A 23,240-nucleotide genomic window follows, 5' to 3' on the forward strand; every position below is an offset into this window, starting at 1 on the left:
TTAGAGAGAATTGTATTCAAACTAGGAATAGTTTGAAGGGAAATTATTTTTTCCAGCTTTGAAACACATCATTCAACGCTGATCTGAGAGGTTATTCTCCCCACAAGTTCATTTTTCTCCTCAAATAGGTTTCAGTTCATTTGTCACAAAACATCGAGTACAATGGGAGTTCTTCTGCAAGAAGGCAGTCTCTAACATTCATACAGATGTGTTAAGAGTACAGAGTATATAACTACAATGAAAAGATCAATCAGCACCAAGCAAGGGCAGCACAAGAGCACTGTCGTGGGCTTCATTCAGGAGCCTGATGGCTGTGGGGAAGAAATTGTATTTAAGCCTTTACACTCTTGGGTCTTCTCCCTGAGGGGAGAACAGAATGTGCCTGGGGTGTGATGGATCCTTCGGTATGCTGGCCACCTTGCCTGGACTGCAGGTATAGACGGATTCTGTGGAGGGGAGGGAAGTTGGTGTTAAGTTCTGAATTGCATTCACCATTTTGCAGTTTCTTCCAACCACAAGGGGAGCAGCTCCCATCCCACACTGTGATGCACCCAGCAAGTCTGCTTTTAAGGTGCTTTCAAAGGTGCCTCTAAGGAAGTCAATTCAATGAGGGGGGGGGGGAGGGGGGGGGGGGAGAAATGCCAAACTTCAGTCTTCTGAGGAAGTAGAGGTTTTAGTGTGCTTTTTTGACCATCACATCAACATGTTTATCCCAGGACTTGAGATATTTATTCCGAAGAACTAAGCTATCTACTCATTTGATTTCTACCACGCCCATCTTCCCCTGAAATTAAGCTATTTTGTGGCCTAGGCTTCCATTGTGTGAGAATTAGCCATTTTAATCACTCTTTGGGTAGGAAAGTAATTTAGGTTCACCAGATTGGTTCCTGGGACGAAAAGGAAGGTCTGAGAATATTGTACACAGAAAAAAAAGTTTAGAGACTTGGTAGGGTAGGTGTAGGTGTGTAGTTTCTGCTGGCTAGAGTATCTAGAGGCAACAGTCCCAGAACAAAAGACCAGGCATCTAGGGTGAAGAAAACTCATGAATCAAGTTCAGTTGCTGAGTATATTTGAGACAGGAATTTTTTTTTTTTTTTTTAAATATAAATGTTTTGGGGAATCAGTGGATATATAGGGTGAGTGGAAAAAAAATGGTACTGAACCAGAAGATCTTATCGAGTGCTACATAAACAATGCATTCCATTTGCTCTGCTCTTTGGCCCATCGAGTCTATCCTGATCATCAATCCATTTATACCAATGCTACATTAATCCATTTTATTTTTTCAATTTTCCTTCCTTCCCATCAACTCATGCCCCCCCCCCCCCCCCTCCAATTCTATCACTCACAAGCACATCAAGTTCCATTTGCAGTAGCTAACCTTGGGATGTGAGAGGAAACCAGAGCAGCCAGGGAAATGCATGTGGCCACAGGGAGAATGTGCAAACAATGACAGGATCCAAGGTCAGGAAGGAATCTGGGGCTCTGGCATGGTGAGGTAATGACTCCATGAGGTCCACTGTAGTGACACGGTCAAGCTTTTGATTCAGTTTATCTATCCTATATAGTCTTCCCCCCTCCGCACACAGAGGTCCACTTTCTCTCATTCTGTTGCCCAAATAAAATTGTCAAATACTTACCAAACATTTCATGAATTTTTGCAAAGCATTTTATTCTCAGGCAAAAATTATTTATAAAAATTCTCCCATCTCCATCTCCATCTCTCCTTCCACTGATGAACTTGGGAGGGATGCCAGGAGTAGTGGTGGAAGCAAATACAATAAGAGGCTTCAAGGTACATGATTATGAAGGGGATGGAAGGATATCTATCAAGTGCAAACTACAGAGTTTTAGTTTAATTTGGGCATGATGTTTGGCACAGACATGTGGTTCCTGTGCTACACTGCACCCTGGCATCAAGTGAACAGTTTCTTCATGTAACAGAGTCCTGGTAGTTCTTGTGGAGAGAGTCCAGAGGAAGGAGTTGGGCATCATCTCCCAGGGTGTGTGAAGAGATTTTTACTGTGCTCTCTCCCTCATTATTTATGCCCAAGGATTGGTCTGTGGCCAAGTGTAGAGGCAGGCAAATTTCTCCATCATACCTTTGATGGCTTCAACCAACTGCTCCAAAAACAACAAATTTCAACAGCATCTCACCTCTTGTAGGATAACGTTCACAAGCAGAAAACATCAGCAAGAGGAGGAAACTAATTAGTAATAGAGCCCACATTTATTGCATTATTTGAACAAACCAATTTGTAATTACAACAAATATTTAATCGCACTTGAAAAATAAGACTTATCAAAAAGGCAGCCCATGTAAGAATGCGACATTAATACATTTCCGGGATACAATTGCCCCTTATTAGTTACATGTGCAAGAAATCCACAACTCTTCACAGATACTGAAGGCAGAAAAATAAATAGCCAAGTAATGAGAAAGCACCATGTTTCACCTTGACCGACATTTTTGGATTTAGTTTGACAGTCATGGTTAATGAATTTCCCTGCCTGTTTTACATTGCATTAGAACACCAGGGTTAAAGCAGCAATTGGAAACGCGCAAAGGAATCTAGCCCTTTTAGAACAATTACCAAAAATATCATGTGGATAATTACAGCAACACAATGATAATTATTCTACTGAGCTTCCTTCAGCTCTTGAGAAAGCTACAAGTTGAGGAAGTGATGAGATACCTAAATTAACATGCAAGGAGTGAGAATGAAGTTATGGGCACAGAACGAAAAGCGGAGGGAATGTGAAATATTAAGTGATGAGATGGCATGAAATATTAAGTATTAGAGAGCAAATGAAAATAGAAAGAAAATTATTGGAATTGGGTGAGAGTCACAGTTGAATTTGATGGGAAGGATACTGGATAACTACCCAATTCAAACAGGTACCAAGACTGTCAGCAGATCGGGTCAGCCAAGTAATGGCAGACACAGATTAAACCCAGAGGATCTGCCGACAGAAAAATAGCTGACATATCGATAATGACACCAGCAAAAGGAGAAGAGTTCAAGTCACAATCAGCCAATAAGATTTGGATGGTCACTTGAACAAGAGATGGTCTTATCATCATCCACTGACTGGGTTTTCTGTGACACAAAAAGGTCTTTCACAGGGATACCACAATGGTACATACTACTTATTTGAACAAACCATGAGAACCCATGACACAATTATAGTGGAACTTCTGATCAAGCACATCAATCGATCGCTATTGATAAATAAACAACGTGCCTTGAGATGAGATGAACAAGACCCAGTGTGGAGCACTGAGAACCCAAGGTCCAAGCTACCCAAGCCCCTCCCTCTGCACTGCACTGCCCACCAAGCACTCACATTTCATCTCCAAATACATTTTCCTGAAGAAGTTAATCTAACACATTCAGTCCCTGGTTTTACATTTCACTGCATCAAAAGGCAAAACAAAAAGGCACAAACAACAGAAGGCAAAACAAATTTACCATAAATTAAATACTTTACCAATTTCAGCTTATAATATTCACATTTAAAAGAAGCCCGCTTCAAAAAAAAAATGCCGCTGGCTGGTTTACATTCGAGAGATGGTGCTTTTTGAACTTCCTCTCTCTTTTGCACATATTCCTCGCTCATCAAAACAATGAGCCAACGGGCACTTCTCTAGTTAAGGCATCAGACTCCCTTTTAAATTATTTGTAAAAATTTACATATACAGCATGGTAACCAGCCTTTTTGGCCCACAACCCCATGCCACCCAATTACACCCAAATGACCTACAACCCTGGTAAGTTTTTGAAATACAAGGGTGGGAAGACACCAGAGGAAACCCATGCAGACACAGGGAGAACGTTCAGACTCCTTACAGACAGTGCGAAATTTGAACTCCAGTCACTGGCATTGAAATAGCACTGTGCTAACTGCTACGCTAATGCCAATAAAATTAGATTGCCACAGTTACTCTTCCATGCTCCAATCACACCATTCCCAGACTGATCACGAAGTTTGTTCTACATCAGAATGAGAAAAAGAATTGTGGCACATTTGATGAGCTATCAGTGGATCAACATCGTAAGATCTGAACTATTGATCTGGAGGCAATGTTTTAAATCTCATCACAGTAATTAAATAAATATAGAAACAAAAGCTGCTCATTGTAATGGCAGCCAAGCGACCACCGGCCTGTTGTGAAAAATCAACCAGCTTTACAGGTGGTTTCAGGAAATGAAATTGGAGGTTTCCACTGGCAGGCAAGACTAGAACGAGATACAACAACATTCAGGGATGTTGACTTGAGACAGATGAGAAGGAAATGCTTCTCCCAGAAAGTGGGATTAGACAGAATAATAGGTCAGCACAGACTAGAAGGGCTGAAGGTCCTGTTTCTGGGCTGTAGGGTTTTTTAATTTTTTTTTACAATTTAGACATAGAGCACAGTTACAGGCCCTTCTGGCCCACAAGCCCATGCCATCCAAGCACCCAGCAAGTTTTTGGAGAGTGGGAGGAAACCGGAACACCTGGAGGAAACTCCTTACAGACAGCATCAGATTCAAACCTGGGTCACTATCACTGTAATAGCTTTGTGCTAACTGCTATGCTATCCGTGCTGCCCTATAGTTTAATGACTGTAATTCTCTGCAAATGAAGCTGTAGAACAGCCATTCATAGCACATTTATGGGGGTGAGGCACAAACAGAACTTAATGGTACGAGGGTGCAAGGTGTATAGGGGGTAGGAGAGAAGCCAACTAGACTGCTTCATAAAGGGGGCCCAAAACTTTGAGAGAGCTAAGAGAGAGCCATAGCTGAAAAAGGGTAAAGCACGGTTGTTGTAGAGACTGCTTCATTTGTACACTTAAGACACAGGTAGATAATATTTTAGAGTTTTGAAGAACGGGAATTGAGGGTTATGTGGAACTGAGTCCACAGCCAGACCAGCTATGATCTTATTGAATTATGGCATAGACTTGACAGGCTAGATGGCAGACTCCTGCTCCCATTACATTCTATCTGAATGTCAATCTACACCTACTAAATGTAGTTGGACTTCAATTTGCTTCCTCTGCTCAAGACAGAAAAAGAAAGATAAATTGGAAACTGATGTCTCCACTTGAAACATGGGAGTGCGATTGGTGTGCGGGGTGGGTAAAAACGAACAACTAGCTACTCAATGAGATCAAAATTTGAATTCAAGCCCAGGGACTGGTACAAACCTGGCTTCAAGCCCTCTCCTTCACAGAAATGAAGTGAGCAATAGATCTGGCAGCCCTCTCCCACACCATCTGGTCTAGAGCAGCAGCCCAAATGTTGGCTGCTCACTGGGAATCAAGGCATTTTTCTTAAAGACTAGTAAAGCTGACAAGTTTGATTATCACAAACACACACAATGAATAAGACACAGGAAATACAGTCATTGGCCTCTAAATGCAAAATCTTAGCTTGAGTTTAACTGTAGTCAGAATGCTACACTTGACTGATTTTGTCCTCTTCATAATACTGGAAGCTGCAGAGGCCTGAAGTGGGCAAATTCACATGATCCATGGGAGGTAAACTGCCAGCTCAATTTTCAATATTTTCCATTAGGGGAGGTTGGGGGTAGATTTGATACTCAATGGAGTAAAAAATTGGTTAATCACTGAGAGGCTTCTGGGGAAAGGGCCAGTTGATTCTTATCATCAATACTGCATGTTTTATCGGATATAATACTCAGCCTTGTTCAACATCCAATGGCTTCCCAGCATTGCTCAAATACTGCAATAAATCAAAAGCATACTTGCACAATAACACTTGCTCACAGCAAGACAACCTTTGATTTTACACCAATTTGGCTGAAAGCCTTGCTAGCTCCAGCGAGTCATGCTAAACATAGACATTTGATTCCTGATAATTATTCCAATGGCGACAACACGCGAATGCCAGCAACAAAAAAGACCCAAAGGGCAACAAAAATTGACAGTGAATTTATAATGGAGAGGGGCAGGGGAGAGACAGGTTCTACTGGGCTGCTGGGTGCAATACTGTGCAGAGAACCAGACTAGAGGAAAAGTCACAATGCCAGAAGTGCTGGGCTCAGAATCCTCGCCCAATTGCAACTGGTCACCCAACTACAGGAAGAATATCAATAAGATTGAAAGAGTGCAGAGAAAATTTACAAGGATCTTGCCAGGACTAGAAAATCTGAATTAAAGGGAAAGGTTTAACAGGTTAGGACTTCGCTGAAGTGTTGAAGAATAAGGGGAGATTTGACAGAGGTAGGCAAAATTATGATGGGTTAGATAGGAGAGATTAAAAACTAGAGGTCAAGGGTTAAGGATGAAAGGGGGGGAGGGGGGAGTTTAAAAGGAGCCTTAGGAGAACTTCTTTGCGCAAAGGGTGGTGGGAGTGTGGGAACGAGCTGCCAGCTGTATTGGTACATGGATGGAGTGGTGTAGTCTGCATGCATATTGGTGCGACTTGACAGAATAATAGTAGAAGGGCCTGTGCTGTTGTATTCTATGATTTTAGAGAGGTGGGACAGACTGGGTGTATTGGGCTGCGTGTATAAAAACAATCAGGTTATAAAGAGGTGGAATTTGGAAAATCAAGGCATTACAACCAAGGGAAACAACTCACCTGCACCCAGCTAAAACCTCAAAGATTATTGAAGAGCTATCCAGACACTGCTGCTACATTAGCAATAAGGAGTTGGTGTACTGGAATGACAGAACCAAATGAACTCAAAAATGGGTTAAACATGGGACAGGGACACTCGGTGGGTAAAGCAACAACAGTGGGGGGAAAAAAGGATGGTCAATGTTTTGAGTCATAAAATCCTTCACTGAGTGAAGTTGAACTGCGACAAAAGGATTCCGCCCAGAATTGTTGACCATTTTCTCCCACAGGTGCTGCTCGACATGCTGAGCGGCTCTGCCCGATTGTTTGGGTCCAGATTCCAGCATCGGCAGTCACTTGTGTCCAAGACTAAACAGGGTGAAGTCCTTGCCCCAACAATGATGACATCACATGCCTATTCTACCCAACCTCCTAAACACCAGATCTTTCAAAGACTGATCATAAAAATCAATGAAGAGCATCAGGGCTGAGGCATCAATTCGGTGTTACTTCTCTGCAGAATAATAGAGCTACACCCAGCCCAGATCATTCCCTGTATCCCCACAAACTGCAGGACCACATTTTCTCTGTAGCCTTGCAAATGCTTTACATTTACAAGTATTTATCCAGTTGAAAGGGAGCATGGAATCCGCTTCAAGCATTTCAGCCAGAGAATTCCAAACTACAACTTGCTGTATAAATTAATCCTTATTTCCCTCAGCTTACTGATTGCGTCACCAGTGGAAGCCATCAAAATATTCTTGCGCATCTTATTCAAATTTTATTTTGCAGGGAGGGTGGTGGGGCTGGGGGAGAAGTTGATCAACCCACAAGATCAAGGCCTCAGCATTAGCAGTCAAAGTGCTCAACTAATTCACGTAAAAGCTTGTGTGAATGGGATCAGGTCCTAGATACAGCATGAACACTGAAGAGGTTTGATGAATTTGAGGGAAACCTCAAGTGAGGTACTCATTTTGTCAAATCACTATTTGTCACCAAGGCTCCCACCCGCCAGACTTCTGTCTTTGGGCTGAAGTTCTTGCCATATGCACGAGAGGACAACGCAGGTGGAGCACAAAACTACCCCCTCTGTGCCCTCAACCACCAAAAGCACGATCTCCTGGATGGAAGGTGTGATTTTCATTGGACAACTTCCTAAAACGGTAGCTCCAAATTATGAAGCCAATCAAAACACTGCCCTGCTCATTGTGACAGGACTGCCCACGAAATTATAACCAGAGGTGGTAGAACTGTTAGTGAATGGGTTCAAGAAAATGGGAAAGAGGGGCAAGAAAAATTTAAAAAAGAGCACAGCATTACCACAAGTTTGAATTCAACAACTCGCAACTCGAACCCAGTCTTGTTGCTTTCTCCCCGGCAGCCACAGCAAGCACAACACCAATGTTACAGGTGGAGCATCAGTTAAAGGGAGAGACCCCGGGCACTTTTCGCGCTTGCCTGTGCTCTCTGAATCACAGCTTGACACTTCTCCCGTTTGAACAACCTGTTGTTCTCAAAGATGCCCTCATTCCTCGGGTGACCATGGGACCCATCAGGGAACATTAGCAGCCCTGGGAGAAAAAAAAAACACCCAACTTAAGACCAGGTGCAAGGTTAAAGGTGCAAAATTATAATGATCATGAGTTTATTGTCATATACATTGTACAATGTACACATGCACCAAAATTCTCACTGAACAGGTACTGTGTTTAAAAAAAGGAAACTACAATAGTAGACCTACTTGAATTAAAAAAAGAGACAAGAAATACAAAAGAAAGATAGGTAATAAATATTCAGTCAAGTGCAAAAAAAGCAATTTTGCAATAGTGCAGAATGGTTAAAATTCTGCAGTTTTAGGTCATTCAGCTCCTCAAACCTATACCGAATAGTTATTCTAAGAGAACAGACGCATAAGCATTTGGATAGACTGACACTGAACAGGACGAGTGTGGAGTTTTTTTTTTGAGGAGTTACCTGGAAAGTTGATGAGGGAAAGAATAGAGGTTTTAAATTTAGACATACAGCATGGTAGGCCCTTCCAGCCAATGAAACCCGTGCCACCCAATTAACCTACAACTCCTGTATGTTTTGAAGAGTGGGAGGAAACCATAGCACCCGGGGAACACAAACACAGATCACCGGGAAAACACAAATACTTACAGTCAGCGCCGGATTCAAACCCAAGTTGCTGGCGCTGTAACTGTGTTGCGCTAGCCGCTACACTAACTGTGTCACCCCAGATGTTGTCCACGTGCACTTTAGCAAGGCTTTTGACAAGTGCCTGTATAGGAGGTTGGTCAAAAATATTCAGTTGCTCGGTATTCAGGACGTGATGCAAATTGGATTAGACATCATCTTTGTCGAAGCCAGAGAGTGGTAGAGAAGGTTTTCTCTCAGACTAGAGGCTTGTGACTAGTGGCTTGTGACTAGTGGTAGGCCTCAAAGATCAGTATTGGGTCCATTGTTGGCTGTCATCTATTTCAACAATCTGGATGATGTGATAAATTGGATCAGCAAATGTGCAGATGACACCAAGATTGGCTGTGCAGTGGACAGCAAGAAAGGCATTCAAAGCATGTAGTGGGATCTGGACCTGCTGAAAAAACAGGCTGCAAAATGGCAGATGGAATAGAATAGTAGGGAACTGCAGTAGAACAGAGGAATCTGGGAGATTTGATAGTTATTAAAAATTGAGGGGTAAAGATAGGATAAATGCAAGCTGGCTTTTTCCACCGAGGTTGGGTGAGACAAGAACCAGAGGACAAAGGTTAAGGGGGAAAGATTAAATGTTTCAGGGGAACATTTGGGGAAACTTCCCTCACTCAGCGAGTAGCGAGAATGTGGAGTGAGCTGCCAGCTGAAGTGGTGAATGCGGGCTCAATTTTAACATTTAAGAAAAATTTGGACAGGTACATGGTTGGGAGGGGTATGGAGGGCTATGGTCCAGATGTAGGTCAATGGGACTAGGTAGAATAATTGTTCAGCTTGGACTAGAAGGGCAAAAGGCTTGTACCTGTGCTGGAGTGTTCTGTAGTTGTATGATTATATGCATTCTGCATTGATATCAGAAAACAATCCACTTAATAAAAAACTTGACCTCAGGTTTAAAAATGTACAAACATGCATTTACAGCTCCTTACAAATGTACAAATAAGAAGCAGGGGCCAATTCAGCTCCATGAGTCAGCTCCACCATCCAATTAGTTCACTGCCAAGCTGACTGACCACATTCCCTCCTACACTTCCAACCTGTGGCAATAGCTGATTACATCTTGTCAACCCACCCTATTCTTGTCAACATAGTTTTCTGTTAGCCAGTCATCCCTCTATCTTCATCAGGATTTCCTTCACCATGAGTTTTGTGAGTATTCTGCCATGCCTTGAAACAGTAAGCATGTTGTAACTTCACGACTGACTGGCTTGTTTAAATATGAAATTATTGTCATACACATTGTACAATGTACAAATGAGCCAGATTTTTGACGCAGTAGCCAAACACGTACTTCATTAAAATTACAACAATGAATATTAAACGAAATTAAAAAGAGATAAATACAAATGCAAGATAGTTAATAAATATTCACAATTACCATAGCAAAAGAACAAAAAAGGCACATTACAATAGTGCTGACCATTCCTGATGTGGTGTGAGAGCAGCCCATGAATAGTTTCACCAGTGGAGGTTCAAGACCCCAATAGCTGTTGTAAATTGTTCTTGAACCTAGAGATGCTGGACTTAGATGTTCTTAAAGGTGTCCTTTCCCCTCCCCCCACCCCCCCCCCCCATATTATTCACTTCATCTGCTCACCCTCTGCTTGAGACCACTCTGCCCCTCAAGCATGCTCTATCATTATGGTCCTTTCTGCTAGGGTTCCTCCAGAGTCCATAGTTTTGAAGATTTGAACAATTTCCTTTTGCAAATCAAGTCCGCCACTTCCCATTCCACCACCACCAAACCACCCCCCCCCCCCCCCCAACCCCGGACCAGGATCCCACTGCACACCCATTAAAGTTGAACAGGCAGAACTACGATTCACTCAGAAAATTTAATTGTTAGTCACAGGATATCACAAGCTCTTACAAAAAATGAGTCCCAAAGGCAATAAGCTGAATTGGATCAATGTATCAAAAAAAAAAATCCAATGAACCAACCAGAAACCAGTCTGCACTGAGAGAGTCAGTCTTTAGCCAATTTCAGCCAATCTAGACCGAGTCTCAGTCAAAACTTTTCTTAATACACCCAGGATCATCCAATAGATTACTCCTTACCATATCCTTCCACACGTCCATTTTTGAACTCTCCTTCAAACTTCATCCCATCGCATCGAGTGAAGATCCCAACTCCTTGAAATTTCCCCTGGACAAACTCCCCTTCATACCTGAGGAGAGATGGAGGAACAACAGGTTGAGTGTGCAAGGTGGTGGAGATCTATTCCTAATCGTATCAGAGGTTTGGATCTGGAGCTTGGCTTGCTGTTGAATCGAACAGGTGTCTGTATGGCTGTAGAGACTTGCGGGAGCACTGGAAGCTAATCCTTTCTCTCCCATTCACTCATCTAGCTCTCTCTGAATGCATCTCACAGTTCATAAGAACACAAGAAACAGGAGCAGGAGTCAGCCACCTGGCCTTTCGAGGCTAACCCCACCATTCAATAAGATTATGGTTGATGAGTCAACTCCACTTAGCCCCTCTATTACTCCATAAACATTTTAGATCTCTGCAATGTTTATAGGGTGATTGTGAAGAATTGCAGGTTACCTGCTCCTTCCCTGTCACCCACAATTACCTCAAAAACATTGCAGAGATCTGTATCTATAACTGAGCAAGAAGCCACTGATTAAGTGGAGTATATAGAAGTTTCCACGTATCTTCAACTCCCTACTTCACCCCATCAAATTCCATCTGTCCATCATCCTTCACTCCTCATCAATCCACAACTCATCTACTGATCTCTCTTCCCAGGCAACAAGCTCTTCTTGCTGCTACCTTCAGCAGAAGGTAAAGAAACCTGAGGTGCAGCAGTTTATTTCAAACAGCTCCAAGGGGGTCTTGAACCTCTCCGTAGTATTCCCCCAGCATAAACAACTCCAGGGCCATCATAAGACATGTCCGGACGATTTAATCATCACCTTTTTTTTTTTGCACCAACTTTAACTGCGAACATTCATCTATTCTTTTAATTTTTTGCCTCATGCATATTGTAGCAGTTTAATGTATACTATTGTCGTTGGTGTATCCCATGTACCAGCGTGGATGCAGAGGGTAAGAATTTCAGAGCAACTGTACTTGTGTATATGATAAACTCTTCTAGCACTTACTCTTTCATACTGCTCATCTTCTTTCCCTTTTCTCAGGTCTAAAGCAGAGTTTTGACCTAAAATGTAGACTGCTCATTTCCCTCCATGGATGCTGCCTGAGACCCTTCAGCAGTTGTACTCTTGAACTGCGCACTAGTTCTTAAACCCAATGTTAAAGTGAGGACCATGTATGATCTCAGGGCTACTATTCTGGAGGGCAAGAGGAGCAGCACAGTTAGCAAAGTGGTCAGCCCAATGCTGTTACAGCACCAGCTATCAGGACTGGGGTTCGAATCCAGCACTGTCTGTAAAGAGTTTGTACGTTCTCCCTGTGTCTGATTGGTTTCCAACGGGTGCTCTGGTTTCCTCCCACCGTTCAAAACGTACCAGGGATTGTAGGTCAATTGGGTGGCACGGGCTCATGGGCCAAAAGGGCCTGTTACCGTTCGGTATGTCTAAATTTAAAAAATTTTAGATTAAAATTTCTCCTCAAAGTCGCAGCAAATACACTTCACTCAAGCAGCACTGAAAAGGGAAAGAGCTAGGCACTGTCACACTGTAATTTGAAGAAACTTGCTGTATTTGTGTTCATCTCCCTGTTAAATTGATGCACAAGCTTCAGAAAGTACTTCATTGGCTTTGGTATATCTTGACATCTTGAAAAGGAAATGTAAAATCTAGATATTCCTTTTTTTTTGGCAGAAGCAAACAGAAGGATTTGATGAAGTCTTCTACCCAAGGAGCAAGCGGATAGGATTGGTAGAGGATGGGGAAAAACACAGGCAGCTCAGACTCTTGGTTTACCTTGAACCATCTGAGAAGGTCAGTGTCCCACGGCCACTGAACAGGCCATTTTCAAACTGACCAACGTAGCTGCTGCCATCTGCAAACCTCAGCTGCCCGATCCCCTGTCGTCGACCTGATGGGAGGGAGGCAAAAGATCAGTGAGCATGACTCCTTTAGAAAAGTTCCCCAGACTGGAGAATCGCCAGATGAGAGATCTCATGCAGTCCAGGAATTTCCAACCCTCAAGCCCCAGTCCTGCGCCAGAACAACACGCAAGGTCAAATAATCAGATTCCAGACCTTTCTGCCCTGCTCCATCCAACTACAAGGCACAGGTCAGGAGTGAAAAGGGAGCCAAAGGTTTATTGCCAGCTGCAGAGTGCTTTTTAACATCCACCACCCTTATCCAGAGATTCTTGTAGGAATGAGGATGAACTATACCCGCAGAAAAGGCAAGTGGCACACAAAGAACCCCTCACTTGAATTCATGGAGACAAAAGCATGGAAAGAGACCCTTTCGTCCATCAAATCCTCATCAACATCACTCACTCACTCACTCACTTATAAGAGGACAAGATATCGGAGTAGTCAGCCATCTGGCCTGTTAAGCCTGCTCCATCATCCATTAAGATTGTGGCTGATTTGGCCATAGACTCAGCTCCACTTACTCACCTGTTACCCATGGCCCTCAATCCCTGTTCTCCAAAAATCTGCATTAAATACATTCAATAAGGTACCCTCTACTGATGCCTCTCCAATATGAAGAGCTGAAGTCTGAAACATTGGTTATGTTATATAAAGCACACTGTTTGACCTGCTGAGTTTCTCCACATTGTGCTTTTACCTTCTACTGCTTCCTTGCACAGAGAATTCCAGATTCACTATTTTCTGGGAGAAGCAATCCAAGTCATGTCTTAAATTAACTTTCCTAAATTTTGAGGCTCTATCCCCTAGTTTTATTCTCACCTGCCAGTGGAAATAACCTCCTTGCTTCCATCTCATTTCATAATGTTATGTCTCCATAAGATTCCACCTATCCCCCCCCCCCCCCCCATCCAATGAGTGTTATGTGAATTTACTGTTAATTCCATTTTTGTTTTTAACTAACTGTACACAAGGTCAGGATGAAACCTGGATCTCTAGAACAGTATGAACTGCTGTAGCAGGGGGCCTATTACTAATTTAGCTAAGAGAGTAGGTGAGCCCACTGAGTTCACACATTAACCTAGTCTGGCAAGAATGGGAGCTATCCTTACATATAATTTGAGAAATAAATATGGTATATTTTTGCACATTTGGAGCCTGTATATGCAAATTTTAGATATAAATATGTAGTTCTATTCTTCCAGCCTCTTAAGACCTGCGTCAATCTTCTTTCCTAAATCGATTATCTAAACTTTATTAGAGTCCAGTGTGTTGGAAACCAATACTCTGAGCAGTCCATGATACTCTTTCTTTTAGTTTTTTTTTCTTTTTGGGGGTGGGGGGGCAGGAGGAGGAATTATAACTATTATGTAATAAATGAAAATTTCTTAAATTTAACCATTTATTGTTTTGTATAATGGTTTGTTAATTACATCTATGGAAAAATTTTAAATAAAATATTCAAAAAATTTATCCATTGACACTAACCCAACATTAATTCTATTTTATTTTCCACCCATGTACTCACTACAGTGGCTAATCAACTTGGCAAGCTGCTATGTGGTAGGCAACAAGCCACACGATCACAAGGACAACATGCACAGAGATAGCCTCAGAGGTCAGAACTAGACCCGAGTCGCCAGCACAATGAGGCAGAGATGCTAAACATCAAATAGATACAAATTATGATGGAGTTATTGCAATAGAATAGAAACATTTGTCCCAAATATTTGACCCTTATCCTACATTATAAACAGATAATTTGGGCCTAATTTACAGGTGTTTCCTCTGTGCAAGTTGACTACCATGCTTCCTGCATTGCAACTATAATAACATTTTTCTAGCCTTTGGAACAACATGAAAGGTATTGCATATATAAAAGTTACCTTCATCTTCTACCTACCTCCATAAGATGGAGTCCATCTCATTGCCTTTTGGCCTGTGGATATCAGTACAGCCTCAAGTCCCTATCACTTTGGCCCTTCATTTTATAGAGGATCTTATGTACCTGGTTGGCAGCAGCAAACAAGAATTTTGGTGTATCTGTACATTGTACTTGTGTATATGACAATAATCTCTCATCTCATCACTTACATTTTCTAAATTCCACTGGGCTTAACTCTCGCCCATGCACCAACCGAACTCCAATGTGCAAATCCACCATGCATGCACCAACCAACGACTCGCGCATGCGCACAAGAATCAATTTGGCCGCATCCAGCCTATGGGCTCCAGGACACCAACTAACAAAGTAAGTATGCACAGTTTGGCTCTTACATGCTCTGTATCCCTGTTAGAATTTGTCAAGTACAACATTTGATTAAAATGTTTATTTTAAGACTTCGGTACTCTACATGTGTGGCAAATTTCTGACTTCCCATCATTTTGAGATACAACTGATTCTTTGGTCCCAATTAAGTTCGTAAGTCAGGGAGTACCTGTATTTTACATACCTGTGTAGCTGCAGCAAAAATTTAAGTGTACCTATATATTGCACTTTATTTACAATAAAGTCTCATCAGCCTCAGGATGCACGACTAGTTTGAAAGAATGCATTAATACAGAGGTGTTTGGGTTGATGGGAGCACAGTACGAGCTATTCAATGAAAACCAACAGCCTGAAGTTTGTCACAAGATGTAGTGAAAGTAAATCTCTGCAGAGAGAATAACTTGCCTTCTTTCCACTCGCCATGATACTCTTCGCCACTGGAATAGGTGAAGCTTCCTTTGATCAGTGTCATGCTCGAATCTAACGGAAAAAAACACAACAATTGTTCCAGTGAGTAACTGAGCTCAAGGTCCATCATCTGGGTATCTCTGCCGTGATACAGTCGTGATTGAGGAAGAGACCATGGAACCCATCATATCAACTGGGTCAGTAGTAGTTTTTCTACACCTGATGACATTGTTTGATGCTAGTATGAACTATTAAAATAAAACCTCTCTATTCCGATCACTAAACCACCTTTTTTTAATACCTTCATTGGCTGGGCAAACATTCATTGCCCATCATTAACACTTTAAGGTTCCTTTGATTGTCACATAATACATTAAAAATGTACATACATGTTTAACTTTTATCCACCGCAAGGCACAGAAAGAGTTGCCAAGAACCCGGCATCCCCAACAACAGGAGAAAGTGAACCAAAAGAGAGTCCCTTCAGAGTCACCAACTGTCTGTGGATTCGCCTCCAGCCTCTTAATAGTACACATATCATTCCAGTGGAAAGAGGTAGGATGTGAGGAAACCCTCTAGCCATACAACTCAGATCTCTGCACTGGCATCTTGCAGAACCTGGATTTCCTTTACCTTCCACTTCTTGGACACAAAATTCAATTCTTTGCCATCTCCCCACTACAATTTTGTCACATGGCCCATTTTTTTCCTTCAACTTGCAATTGAAATTCTAATCCTTTGTCCAAAGTTCAGATTTATTGTCAGAATACATACATGACATCACATACCACCCTGAGATTCTTCCTGCAGGTGAGGCATAATTAACATAGTGCAAAAAAAAAACTGTACTTAATGAACACACGGAAACAAAAAGAAATGTAAGCCAATTGACTGTGCAATGCAGAGAGAAACAAAACAATAAAATGCAAAAGTAAGAGTCCTTAAATGAGCCCCTGATTGAGTTTGATGGTGGAGGGGTAGTAGCTGTTCCTGAAGCTGGTGATGTGATGGCAGCAGTGAAACAGGTGGTGTGGCCCTCGATGATTGCTGCTGCTCTCTAATGGCAGCATTCCACGTCAATTTTAGAGGGATTTCTGTTCAGAACTATTGGTGCTCCCATAAGAGGCCAGGATACAGCTGGATTTTGGACACCTGTCCTATTGTGTCCATTTGTGGCCAGACATCAACTGTTCTCCAATTTCTTTCCCACGTGATGTCCAGCGGTTTTATCCAGTAAAAGCTTTGCAATGAAACTCTGATAATACAGCATGCTCATAGCTTTGGAGCCAGACTTACAAATTTTCCTGACCATTAGACATCATTCCATTATTATTGGATTAATACATTAGATCTTATTAAAGTCCAGTAACTCTAGGTTCAAGAACAATTTCTTTCTAATGGCTATCAGGCTCTTGAACCTCCCTTTACTATACTAACCACAAAATACTCCGACACCAGAAGCACCATTGTATCGCCACTTGTTTTTGATCACCTTGTGACAATTGTGAATATTGCCTATTATTTTTAATTAATTACTTTTCATTTAATTCAAAATATAGTGGTCCCCCCTTAACCACAGTTTTGCTTTCTGCAGTTTCAGTTACCCATGGTCAACCTCGACATGAAAATAATAAATGGAAAATTCCAGAAATTACCAATTCATAAGTTTTAAATTGCGCACCATTCTGAGTAGCGTGTCGATATCTTGCGCTGTCCCACTCAGGTCATGAATCATCCCTTGGTCCACGCTGTATACGGTACCTGCCCGATAGTCACTTAATAGCCGTCTTGGTTATCAGATCAACTGGTCGCAGTATTGCAGTGCTTGTGTTCAATTAACCCTTTCTTCCCCTTTCTTTTTCTTTTTAAAATATTTTTGTTGATTTTAATTGAACCCTTTATATATAATTTCTAACTGATTACATAATTCAATTCCTTGTATATACATAACATATAAATTGTAATAAAAATGTAAACCATCATTATCAGGAAACATATCTTGGTCAAAACCTCAGATTCTGAGGTTAAACATAAATAATAACGAGGACTAAAAATCTTCATCCTATTCTATAATGTGTCCATTATTCATTATCTACTATAGTCTGGTTTTCTCTAGAAATAAGAAAATAAGAAAAACCCTCCATTTTTAATATTGCTATAATTGTTCTATTTTGTTATTAGTTATTGTTATTAATCTATTATTGTACCCAATTGATAAATTAAACTTTATCACACAGACTAGAGGGCCGAAATGCCTGTTTTCTGTGCTGTAGCATTCGATGGTTCTACAGGTATATATATATAGGAAAAACAAAGTATACAAATAAGGTTCTGTACTATCCTCAGTCTCAGGCATCCACTGGGGGTCTTGGAACATATCCCCCATGGATGGGGGGTGGGGGGGGGGAAACTATTGTATGCTTTTATAGTTTTTGTAGTCAATGTAAATTTCAGTGTATATGAACATTGTACAATGTATGACAATAAATTCATTACTCATCTCCAAACATAAATTTTACATGTCACACAGCAGTATAATACATTTCCCAATACATTTAAAGCGAGTGGAAGTATACAAATCGTCCCACTCTAGCCACAAACCCTCCTCACATTCCTGACCCCTGGTGTCTCAGACCACAATCTCAGCTCCAGTATCAAACCAGACTAGTCCTGGCCACATTGTACACTCTTGCAGTTCATCTGGATTTCCAATCAATCAGGTACCAGATTATCGATGCTTTGCTGCAGCCAGATTAAATGTTGCTGGAAGGCAGGTGGATTATTGCAATGACCCATCAATGCCACTACAGCAGGTTTAAGTTGGAGAAACCAGCAGGTCAAACAGTGTACTTTATATAGCAAAGATAAAGATACATAACCAACGTTGATGTTGAGCCCTTCATCAAGATAAATGTTTGACCTGCTCAGTTTCTCCAGCTTTGTGTTTTCGCTTCAATCTCGGTGTCTGCAGACTTTTGTGTTTTACTTAGGTTTGTAAAGTTCTAGGTTTCTTTTTAAACTAGCCACAATTCTCAAACATCGAAATGCTGAAGGAACTCAGCAGGTCCCACAGCATAGGAGGCAAAGGTTTCAGACCTGAGCCCAACACTGCATGACCTGCTGAGTTCCTCAGTATTTGTGGGTTTTTACTACAATCACAGAATCTGCAGACTTTCAGGTTTCACAACATTCTCAAACTATTACTATTAGATTTGAACGATGTTCTCTGGGTTACTTATTCAGCAACATGACCAATACTGGTTGCATTTAGAAAATTAGCAATACAAATAACTGTGCAAAACAGAAAAGGAGATAGAGAAATTCAAAGGCCAAAGTCAGGCAAAGATCTCGCAATGGGATAAGGGAAGGATCTGCAGTGAAACAGTTGAGTGATAGTCCATGGTTTAACTGAAGAATTTAGGTCTCTTTAAGAAACTCACTGGGGATTATTGGACATTACACAATTCTTCAGACAATGAAATTAAATACTGCAGTTCTATCCATCAGTCACTCGAGGGAGCTTTTATCCGCAACACTGAATAAAAGGCATAACCAATTGTTCATGAGCACCCTGCATCCTGGGAACATTTCTTGCGTTGCAATTTCAAAGAAAACAGTCAGAATGTATCAGGGAAGCACAAGAGCAGCCAGAAAACACTAAAACTTGGTCTCCACTGTCAGGGTGAGGTTAAATGTAAATTTGAGGAACAACACTTGATAGGACAGCCTTAAAGCTTTTCAGAATTTATTGTCAGAACATTCGTTGCTTTGCAGCAGCACCAACAGTGCAAACATTTATATAAACCACCTAAAAAAAATAAAAATAGTAGAAGAAAAAGACAACGTAAGGTCGCGTCTATGGTTCATCGTCCATTCAGAAATCTGATGACGGAGGGGAAGAACCGGTCTTTGAGCCACTGTGGGCTCGTCTTCAGGCTCCTGTACCTTTTTTCCCAGATGGTAGCAGTGTGAAGAGGGCATGGCCTGGGTGGTGGGGGTCCTTGATGATAGAGGCTGCTTTCTTAAAATACCACTTCTTGTAAATCTCCTTGATGGAGTGAAGACTGGTGCCCGTGATGTCACCGGCCAAGTTAACAACCTTCCAAAGCTTTTTCTTGTCCGAGCTGTCTTAATTTCTTTTCTAATTTTAGGTAATGCCCACCCCATTTAGTTCCATGATTTCCACCTCTACCCACTCCTGCATTTACTTTTCTCTCCTCCAGCCCCAGTGGTCTCTCCCACTACCTGAGGTAGAAACAACAAAATGCTGAGGATACTCACACTTTCAGTCCTACACGCTTCCACCTCTGGACTTCTGCTTCTTCCACCAAACCAACCCTCCCCCCCCCCCCCCCCCCCCACTTTATATACGTGATATCAACCTCCTTCCCTTTGCTTGATAGAGAGTCCACTCCTAACGCAAAACATTGAATGGCCATTTCTACTCATGACTGCTGTCTGACTGGCTGGGTTCCTCTAGCAATTCTTTGTTTGCACAAGAACTGCAGATTCTGGAATCTTGAGCCAAAAAAAAAATCCAGTGGATCTCAGCAGGTCAAACAGCATCCATAGGGAGAAACAAAGAGGCTAACCATTTCTGTTCATGGATGCGGACCAGTTGAGTCCTTCTAGGATCTCTTTGTTCAGTCAGGATGTATCATGTTCCACAATGAACCTCATGATCTAATATATTTTTAAAAATGCTGGAGATACATCTGTGGAGAAGCAGTCCTAACAGTTCAAGTCAATCGCCCTTAATCATGATCTGTTGTTGTGCCCAGTGATTACTCAATTTATCAGATTTGAAACTTAATTTTCTAGTTTATACAAAAAATCAACAATGGAAGACATGTGGCAGATACTGTTAGACCAGGTTCACAGTGGGGAGAAGGTTTAACGGTGATATACAGTAGACTGAGGCATACTGTGACACCAGGTTCACAATGGGAATAAGGTTTAAGGGTTATGTAAAATAAACTGTGGCAGATAAAGTGACACCATGTTCACAGTGGGGAGAGGTTTAATGGTGATGTACGGAGAACTGAGGCAGATACTGTGACACCGTGTTCACAACGGGGAGAAGGTTTATCAGTAATGTACGATAAACTGTGGAAGGTACTGTGACACCAGGCAAATCATTATCATTTATATGCACCTATTTTCTTAATTTTAATTTAGACATTAACAGGCCATTTTGGCCCATGAGTCCGTGCCACTCAGTTTACACCCCATTAACCTACACCCCCATTCCTTTTTTTGAATGGTGAAAACCCATGCAGACACAGGGAGACTATATCCTTACAGACAGACTTGAACCCCAGCCCAGACCCAATCACTGGTGCTGTAAAGGTATCACACTAACTGCCTCGCCAACTGTGCTGCCTCTTGTTTAGGAGACACTCAGAAACAGTCTCTACAGCACCTGCCAATAATTTCACTGCAGAAAAATGAGGGTCATTTGGATGTGCACCCTGCAATCCAATCAGTTGGGGAAGTCTTTGTGGAGACCATTCTGTCTGCTTGCATCACTGCCTTGTATGGAGGTGCCAATGCACAGGACAGGAAAAAAGCTCCAGGGAGTTGTGAACTCAGCCAGCAACATCACGGGCACCAGTCTTCACTCCATCGAGAACATCTACAAAAGACAATGTCTTAAGAAAGCAGCCTCTATCCTCAAAGGACCCCCACCATAGGTGCTCTGTGGTTAGTAAGGGATTACTTCAGGGGGAAAGAAAGATTGAGAAGCCCTCTCCTAAACTGGGCAGGTCACAGATAAACGAAGCTTTCATCAAGCAGTTAAACTGTGTCCTGCTCTTCTCCTGAATACTGCCCTAGAGTTATGGTGGCTGGGATCTTTTCCGTCGGCACAAGAGGGCAGGCAAACCCTCTGGTTTAACGTCCCATTGAAAGAATGATCAAGTAAAATACTCCTTTATATAAAAAAATACATGATAAATAAATAAGAGTTTCTCCAGTTGGAGCCGACAAGGCGAATACATCCCAAAAGCTCCCCATCCGCACTGGCATTTCATATTTAGACAATAAAATGCATGAAATGTTTATAAGGTGCCTACTCACCTTGAAGCCCTGAGCAGCCTGTGGATATTGCAAGGAGTCACCTTTATATTGATGATTGTTCCGCTCCCAGGCCCTGCCTGAGTCAGACATGTCCTCTTCACAGGTAGCACTCCCCAATAAGTCACACCCTCATTGGCTCACTCGCTCCCTGGCTCCGTTACCCGGGGCAACCACCTTGGATACCGAGCGGGCTACCGCAGCCCACCATCCTTGTGAGGGGCAACGCTTTAAACTATTTAAAAATAAAACGTGAAAATATGGAAATAAATGATGAAATGTGGCCAGTTTCGTTTTTGTAAAGTCGTATTTTTAAAATAAAAATTCACAAGGGGGGGGGGTTTAAATACCCTTCCGACGCCATCTTTGTGCGTGGCATCAAAGCCAGTTTTCACTTGTTAGCATTTATTTCGAATTTAATTTAATGAAAGGAAGGGGCTTGACAAGTTTTGTTAGATTTATAAAGATTTTTCCAACCCAAACCACTGCCAGACTGCTGATGAATCCAAGACTTATTTATTCAGAGATTTTAAGCAGTGTCCTGGACCAGGAACTGAGAGAATGGGAGAACTTGGCAAATTTAAACATACAGGTATGGGTAGGTACTACTTTTTAATAACATATATTTTTTAAAGACCTCTATTCCTGAAATTCAAATATGATAAACTTCAAAATAGGCTTCAAAATAAGTCCAAACTCATAATGTTTCCACCGAATAGTTCGTTGCAGAATGTACCTACAAAATAAAAAAGGGTCAAAGATTTCAGTTTTTGCTGTACCCCTTTCACAGTCCCAGAATATTTCAAGGCATTTTACATCCGATTGTGCACAGCAATCCCCTATAATATCAACGTGATAACGACTACTTGATGTGTTTCCGTGACATTGGCTGAGGAGGCTTAAATATTGGCTAGGTATCGATAGTCTCTTTTGCTTTTTAAAATAATGCAAATGCATCTTCTTCATACAGCTGAGAAGGAAAGAGATGGCTTCGTAAGACATAGGAGCAGAAGAAGGTTATTTAGCGTTTTGAATCTGCCCCGCTATTTAATCATGAGCTGATCCATTTTCCCACTTAGCCCCACTGCCCAGCCTTCTCCTCATAACCTTTGATGTCCTGGCTTATCAAGAACCTATCAATCTCTGCCTTGAATGCACCCAATGACTTGGTCTCCACAACCATCTGTGGCAACAAATTCCACAGATTCAACACCCTCTGGCTGAAGAAATTTCTCCATAACATTGTTCTAAGTGCGCTTCAATCCTGAAGTTGTGCCCTATTGTCCTAGACTCTCCCACCACGGGAAACAACCTTTCTACACCTACTCTGTCCATGACTTTTAACATTTGAATTGTTTTAATGAGATCCTCCCCCCACCCCCACCTCATTTCTCCAAATTCCAATGAATACAGGCGAAGAGCTGTCAAACACTCCTCATATCATTACCGGAATCATCCTTGTGAATCTCCTCTGAACCCTCTCCAACTTCAGCACATTTTCTCTTCAAAATTGCTCACAATCCTCCATGAGGCCTTATAAAGCCTCCCATCACATCCCTGCTCCTATATTCTCTTCCTTTTGAAATGAATGCCAGCATTGCATTTGCCGCCTTCACCATCATCTTAATATGTAAGTTTACCTTCAGGTGATCCTGCGTGAGGACTCCCAAGTCCCTTGCCATCTGG

General features: G+C 41.8%; 1 protein-coding gene across 1 annotated transcript; it reads right to left on the reverse strand.

Annotated features, from left to right (window-relative positions):
• Window positions 1-2,208: 2,208 nt before the first annotated feature.
• Window positions 2,209-21,690, reverse strand: morn4 (MORN repeat containing 4). Its single transcript, XM_069900313.1, has 5 exons — window positions 21,558-21,690; window positions 15,477-15,551; window positions 12,678-12,792; window positions 10,845-10,954; window positions 2,209-8,146 (listed from the first exon to the last, which is right to left on the reverse strand). Exons 2-5 carry the CDS (start codon window positions 15,541-15,543, stop codon window positions 7,998-8,000), a joined length of 441 nt encoding a protein of 146 aa, XP_069756414.1. The 5' UTR covers window positions 15,544-15,551; window positions 21,558-21,690; the 3' UTR covers window positions 2,209-7,997.
• Window positions 21,691-23,240: the final 1,550 nt, after the last annotated feature.

Source organism: Narcine bancroftii, chromosome 10, assembly GCF_036971445.1.
Source record: "Narcine bancroftii isolate sNarBan1 chromosome 10, sNarBan1.hap1, whole genome shotgun sequence".
Classification (NCBI taxonomy): domain Eukaryota; kingdom Metazoa; phylum Chordata; class Chondrichthyes; order Torpediniformes; family Narcinidae; genus Narcine; species Narcine bancroftii.